The 7,455-nt window shown below is 32.8% G+C and overlaps 1 protein-coding gene across 1 annotated transcript; it reads left to right on the top strand.

The window, feature by feature from the left end:
* The first annotated feature begins 218 nt into the window (after positions 1-218).
* LOC145597120 (WRKY transcription factor 72B-like) lies at positions 219-5,197 on the top strand. Its single transcript, XM_081653286.1, has 6 exons — positions 219-374; positions 554-649; positions 2,361-2,492; positions 3,130-3,726; positions 3,854-3,967; positions 4,214-5,197. The coding sequence occupies exons 1-6, from the start codon at positions 219-221 to the stop codon at positions 5,195-5,197; spliced, it is 2,079 nt and encodes a 692-aa protein (XP_081509412.1).
* Positions 5,198-7,455: the final 2,258 nt, after the last annotated feature.

Raw genomic sequence — 7,455 nt, 5'->3', positions numbered from 1 at the left:
CGTATAAATTAGACTAATATTAATTAATAACTCATATAGTTGCAACTTATTTTAATAATGTAATCAGAAATTAAATATAGCTTAAGTCAAACAGTTAAGGCTCCCTTTCATTGCTTGCCTCTATAATTTAAAGAGGCAGATAACAAACACACACAATTTACAGTTTGAACACGACAAACAATTAACAAAAACAAAGAGAGCTAGAGAAAGAGTAAGGCATGTCGACGACGATTATGGAGCAACATGGAGGAGCCAACTCTTCTCAAGATGAAGGGAAAATCAAAGAAGAGAAAGATGGTTCTAACAATGATCGTCGTAAAAAGGTTGAATCATCATCATCCCCTTCAACTAGCTTCAACGATGAAACATATAAGGTATATATACATATATATATACATACAAACCTAGCATATAAACCGATTCATCTATTATTATTTGATCTATTAATTCTTATTATCTAAAATGATGAATTAGATAGTAATATAATTGTTAATTAAATTTGTAACTTGTAAGCCTCTTAGCTTATTGTTGTTGTTGATATGTATAATTGCAGAATAATGGAAAGGATGCTGTAAATAATGATGAAAGTTTGACACAATTATCTACTGTTGAGCATAATATTGAGAAAGATTCCGACGTTAATAAACAGGTAATTAATTGATCGATTATCGTTTGTGTATTACGTACTCCTATGCTGTAAATCTACCATGATGGTCCCATCTTTTTGGAAACCATCAAATCTAGATGGATAGAAAATATAAATAAAAAGTTCTTTAATTAGTACATTGATTTTTATAATTAGATTTAGATTTATTTTTCCCTATTTCTAGTATTAATTAATCAATACCGATGTTTTGTAAGAAATAATAATAATAATAATAATAATAATAATAATAATAATAATAATAATAATAATAATAATAATAAGTAATATTGTTATTGTTAAATACCTATGTAGATTTTTAAAAAATAAAAAAATAAAAAAAACATGCATACTAGTTTTCCTCTTATGGTCTTATTCCAAGTAAAATTTACTCCATTTACTCATTCATTATTATGGATGAGATTAGGATGGGATATTCAATATGACCTTAATAAATGGTTTACTTATTAGTTGTATGAAATGATGATAAAAGTAAAAACTTTTGTGTATGTACTTGTACATTCGGTTTATATTAATTATTATTATTATTACTCTGTATTATCTTTATAATATACATCTGTGTTTTTTTTTTTTTTTTTTTGACGAAATCTTTATATTATACATCGGCCAATTATAGGTAGGTTAACTTTAAACTTTTTTTAGCTAAGGTAACTATAATAATCTGTTTTTTAATTGGAAGATTTTTTAGGAATATATGAAGTTTTTCTTTTTTATGATTGGTAATTATAATATATGATTACATAGTTTTATTCCCTATGAGTCAATGAGTGATCCATACGGTGTAATTCTTGTAAAAAGTGTAAATACATACGGAGTAGTATACTACTATATAGCTATTGAAAATTTGAAACAATAGAAAAGGGGTCATTAACATTTTCATAGAAGTTCTAAGTGAAATAACGGGTTAATTTTTCTAAAGTAAGTGAATGGTAACTAAATTAGGGGTCTATAAATTTGACTTATATGATGAGTAGATTACAAATATAATAAAATGTAATTAGGATTAAATTTTTTTCAAAGTCAATATATATATGTACAGAGTACATGCTATATTGCAAGATATTTTTATAAAAACCAGATATACAATAATATTGTCTCTTCAATATTTTAATTTTTTTACAATATACCCAGTTTGTTTTACTATCCTCCTTATATCCAACCCGAAGAGTATAAAAAATTCTCAATGGTAGCCCCCCGTTTTTGCTTATTTCCAATGGTAGCCAATTTTTTTTTCGATTATCTTTGGTAGCCCTCTACTATTAAAAACTTACATCCGTAACCTTATTAAGCCTAAAACCGTTAACTAACCGTTAACTTTAACCATGGTCAACTTTTTTGTCTCTATTCAACCATTCTCTTTCGTTAGCATCCCTTCTTTCATGGCTTCCAGCCTGCCACCACCCAACCCCAAAACTCCCACGACAACAAGCCAACCAGCTACCGCATCTATGCCGAAGCCCAACCACGGCAGCAGCAGCCCCCTGCCCCTCCCTTAAATTTGCCGACTTGCTGACCCTGCTAGTCTGACCGTCGTAGTAGATTGATTGAGCACCCTAGCCGCAGCAATGACTAGCGGCGTAGCCACGCAGAGTGCCTAGCCACGCCATTGGGGTCGGGGTTGGGGTCGGGGTTTGGGGAGAGATAAAGGGTCGGGGTTAGGGGAAACATCGTGGGGTCTGATTTGGATTGCTGGCAGGAGGGGTTATTTCGAAGGTGGACGGAGGGATTGGGGATGTTGGTCGATGGTGGCCAGCGGGAATCTGGTGGTTGGTCGGTAGGTGGTTCCTGGGATGCTTGTGAATGGAGGTCAAGGCTGGTTGGGGAATGGGTATTTTATTTTCTTAATAATTTACTTTTTAAAATTAAAATAGTTAATATTTTTTTAATAGTTTAACCTTAGTTGAGTAGTAAGTTAGAATTAACGGAAAAACCATCATTAAGGTCACGGTTGTAAAATAATGAAAGTTTAGGGCTACCAAAGATAATCGAAAAAAAAATTGACTACCATTGGAAATAAGCAAAAACAGGAGGCTACCATTGAGAATTTCCCTATAATTAATTATTTTTTACAAATTATATAAGATTTACCACTTGTTGAATAATTAAAATTCTCCTATCTTATTAGCATACTACTATATAATATGAAGATATGACGACTCAAGTTTCTAATTACACGATTTCATTTTATGAAACAAAAATAATAAGATTATCCGTATAGTTTTCAAGTTTCGTAGTATAGGATTTACTATCATTCTTTCATTTTATAGTTAATACAATACAAAAACATGATGTATAGTTGACCATTGTACAAGAAACTTAGATCAATTAGGAATAATCATTATAATAATTGAATACTTTTATTTTTTAGACTTCATGATTATCTTAGGAGTATCTTACTAGAAATATTTCTTATAACTAATGATTTCTAATTAATTATATACACACATTATATTGCTTTGATATAGGGCAAAGAACTTGAGTCAACAAAAGCTGAAATAGGTGAAGTAATGGAAGAAAACCAAAGGCTTAAGCAATACCTAAATCAAATGATGACTGATTATCAAATGTTACAAAGCAAATTCTATGAAATTTCTCAACAAGACTCAAAACAACTCAAGGTTAAGCAAATGGCCGCAACTCCTCCTCTTCCTTCTCGAGCTTCATGTGATGATGAAGAAGAAGAAGCAGATAAAGAACTTGTTTCCCTTAGTCTAGGGAGATCTCCAAGTCTCGACTCTAAGAAGGGATATACTAATAAGTTAAGTTCACCATCCAAATTAGCAACAAATCATAGCAAAAATGTTGACATGGAAGCTAATGAGAGAAGCTTGGATCTTGGATTAGAGTGCAAGTTTAAAGCTTCAAGTACGGCGGATCATCCTCAAACCCTAATGCCAAGTTCAAGTCTTGAAGACAACCCTAATGAGGCAAAAGATGGTGAAGCTCTTAAGAGGAATAATGCTACAAGTGGTGGTAATAGTAATGGAGACGACGAATTAGTACACCAACCCCCTATGAAGAAAGCTAGAATTTCAGTTCGAGTTAGATGTGACACCCCAACTGTAAGTATAAATGAAGTACTCTCCTAAATACACGCTATAATTTTTATATTATCTTATGTATATCATCTTAATGCGGTTAATAGTAATTTCTCTATTGACTAATCTTTTTGTTAAATTTGGTACGTAGATGAATGATGGATGCCAATGGAGAAAGTATGGGCAAAAGATTGCTAAAGGAAACCCATGTCCTCGAGCTTATTATCGTTGCACTGTTGCTCCATCATGCCCAGTAAGAAAACAGGTACAATTTTTGCAATACTCCATATAAAGTATAAAATTTCAAGAAGCGGGTTGTATCTAACCTCTTTCAATTCATTCTCTTCCAAAATGATTCTACCATGAATTAATGACATATTTTTTTTAGTCTATGATTCTACCATGAATTGATGACATTTTTTTTTTAGTCTTGTTTACTTTTTGATATGCATGCTTTATATATAAAATCTTTTTTCTAGCTAGATTCTAACAAATTGCATGGTAAATATAGGTGCAAAGATGTGCTGAAGACATGTCCATCTTGATCACCACATATGAAGGGGCACATAACCATCCACTCCCAATCTCGGCAACTGCCATGGCTTCCACCACTTCAGCAGCAGCCTACATGTTAATGTCTAAATCGTCGACATCTTCAAATGTCGGATCACTCCCTTCTACAACAACCACAACGACACCTATCGGAGAACAACTTCATGGAGGCCTTAAGTTCAACATTCTCAATAATTGTGAACAAAATTCATTTTTTTCTCCAAACTCCTCTACATTTTCTCCTACTCCTATGCACCCTACAGTAACCCTAGACCTTACTTCAACCCCTTTATCATCCACAAATAACCAATTCAATAAGGTTGCTCCAAATTTAGGTTCAAGTTATTCTTCCACAAATAATCTCACCTTCAATTTTTCGGAAAATTCTAATAATCCCCTTTATTCTTGGTCTAATGGATTACCTAGCTATGGAACTCAATCCTACATCAAAAAAACCCTAAATAGCCCTCTAAATAATATTGGATCATCAAATAATACGTACAATTTTCAAAGTAATCTCTTGCAAAAGAATAATATCTCTCATAATAATCCTCCTAATCACGATTCTTTGCCCGACACATTTGCTCAAGCAGCCAAGGTTCTTACTTCAGATCCAAGCTTCCAATCAATTCTAACCGCCACCTTGTCATCCTTCATCAATGGAAATAATGGCAATGCTAATAGCAAAATAGTTGGAAATTACACTAGCAATCACCATGAAGGAGGCGGTCGTCATACTTCTTCTACAAATAGCTCATTGTTATTTCAATCCACAAGCAATAAGGATACTAATGGATATGTTTCAAGCTTGTCTAGCAAGGTTCCTATAGCACCAAATTCAGATTTAGCTCAAAGTAGTCATATGTTTCTTACTCCTTCATTGCCTTTCCCTTCTACTAAAAGCACATCTTCATCTCCTGATAATATAAATCAAACAAACTAAACATTCGAAAAAAAAAAACTTATTGTAAATTGTAGATTTTTAGAAAGCAAACATTGATTTGTTGATTATTATTATTATTGGCTAGTGAGATAATTTAATATTAAGTCTTCTAGGAGTTTTGAATTAGAGTTTAATTTATTTCTTTCATTATACATTCCTTAAGACCTTAATTATCTTCCATATACTGTGTAATTCTACTTTGATCATTTTTTTTTAGTTTGCATTGTGGATGAGAATTTGTAATATTGACTATGTACATACTAATGTAATGCTAGGCTGCTAGCTAATATGATTGTATATTTTTGTATAGCTATATTACTTACATATTATACAAGTTAATGATAGATTAATTTGTTAAAAATCAATGAGAGAGATTAATATCTTTATAATGAAAGAGAGATCGATTAAGTGTTTGTTCTTGCTGTTCACCTAATTTTCACTTATTTCAGGTGTAATATATAAGTTCAGATAAGTTTTCTTTCCAACAAAAAAAAAAAAAAAAGAGTTCAGATAAGTTCAGTACAGGAAAAATAAGTTCTAATAAGTAATAAGGGGGCTATTCAAGTACAAATTACAACTAAAATAACTTTTGATAAGGTTTCACAAGTTCAGATAAGTTCAGGTAAGCTTAAATAAGATAAGATAAGTTCATATTAGTGAAAATTAGGTGAATATATAGAACCCACCCTAATTTAAGTTTATCTCAAACATGAAGTACACTAGACACTTTCAATTTATTTAATTTTACAAAAGCTAATGGAACGATGTTGAGCAAAATTGCACGCACTGATAATTTTTTTTATTACTATTAGGGATGAGCTCGACCAAGTTTGGGTTGGGTTTTAAATCCATTGTCATTCTTATGTTATACTTGAAATCTTTTAAGTTTTAGGAAAGTTTTTCAACAATATTTTTATATTAGTCATTTTGTGAGAATCAATGACATTATGGGACTAAAAAATTGTTTTTTGTTGTGGTTGTTGTTGTTGACTAGAAGCTTTGCCCGGATTTCGGTCATTGATTTTGGATTTTTGGCCATGCCAATGCCAACTACGTAAGTGACCTATGACTTTGATTTTTCCCATATTTTTCCCCTAATCACCAATTCACCATGTATGTCCACCACCCTTGCCATGTCTTACCATCATCAACACACCATTCCACCATCAACCATTGCATTCCTCTTCATCATTGGATCGGATCAACACCTCCAACATACACAACCACAACACACACCACCCACACAAACCCCCTAAATCTATGGTAGCTTGCTGCTCCTTTCTTGGCCTCTAATCCTATCTAAACTCACCATGTTGTCGCAACCCAAATCAAAACATCATCCTTCATAAATCATACTTATGAAATAAAAAGGTTCAAATAGTTGTCAAATAGGAAGTATATCATCATTATTAAGATTGCTTTACTTACCAAGCATAGCTTAGTCTAGTGGTCAAGTTTGCATCTCAGTATCTCACAAGTCACAACTAAGAGGTTGTGGGATCAAACCCCACTAGAGACACTTTGGGGGTGGGGATTCCCTTACCTTCCCCCCCTCCCCCACTTTCAAAGTGTCTAACCCACTAACCCGGATCGAGAGGACCCGTGAGAGATTCTAGCTCTGTAGGGACTTTCTCCTTCCCAACCAAAAAAAAAAAAGATTTGCTTTACTTAGGTGTAGGAAAATGGGCAGGAATATATTGAATGACAAAGTAACATGTGTCTTTTTATCAAAAAAGATTGCTTTACTTAGGTGTAGGAAAGTGAGCGAAAAAATATTGAATGACAAAGTAACATGTGTCATTCTATAACCTAGGTGCTTCTGTTTTAATATGGTTATAGTCTTATAGAAGATTCGACACCAACTGACTTCATATATTGTAAATCCAAATAAAGCTTTCTATGGAGTGATAGATTATATAATCCATGAATGATAATAAAAGCTTCATACTCCGTGTTGTCGATCTTTGAAACTTATGCTTTTACAGTTAGATCAATATAGATATTATGCAATCACTCATTTAAAGCACATAATCTCACTAAATTTCTGGACTTAATTTTCGTATCGATGGCCAAACTATTATGCGAACTCATGCTAGTCATATTATCCACACACGAGCACCTCAATCAACTTTCATCTTTGCTCTTGTCGTAGAAAGGCAAAGGTATCCATTCTGAAATCGAACTTTTACTAGTGTTGCTATGTGCGCGCAAGCCCCCTAATCCACAAGCTAACATCCTCCAACCTTACTTCAAAACAT

The sequence above is a fragment of the Chenopodium album genome, chromosome 20 (assembly GCF_948465745.1).
Source record: "Chenopodium album chromosome 20, dcCheAlbu1.1, whole genome shotgun sequence".
NCBI lineage: Eukaryota > Viridiplantae > Streptophyta > Magnoliopsida > Caryophyllales > Amaranthaceae > Chenopodium > Chenopodium album.
This window is presented reverse-complemented; position numbering and strand designations above follow the sequence as displayed.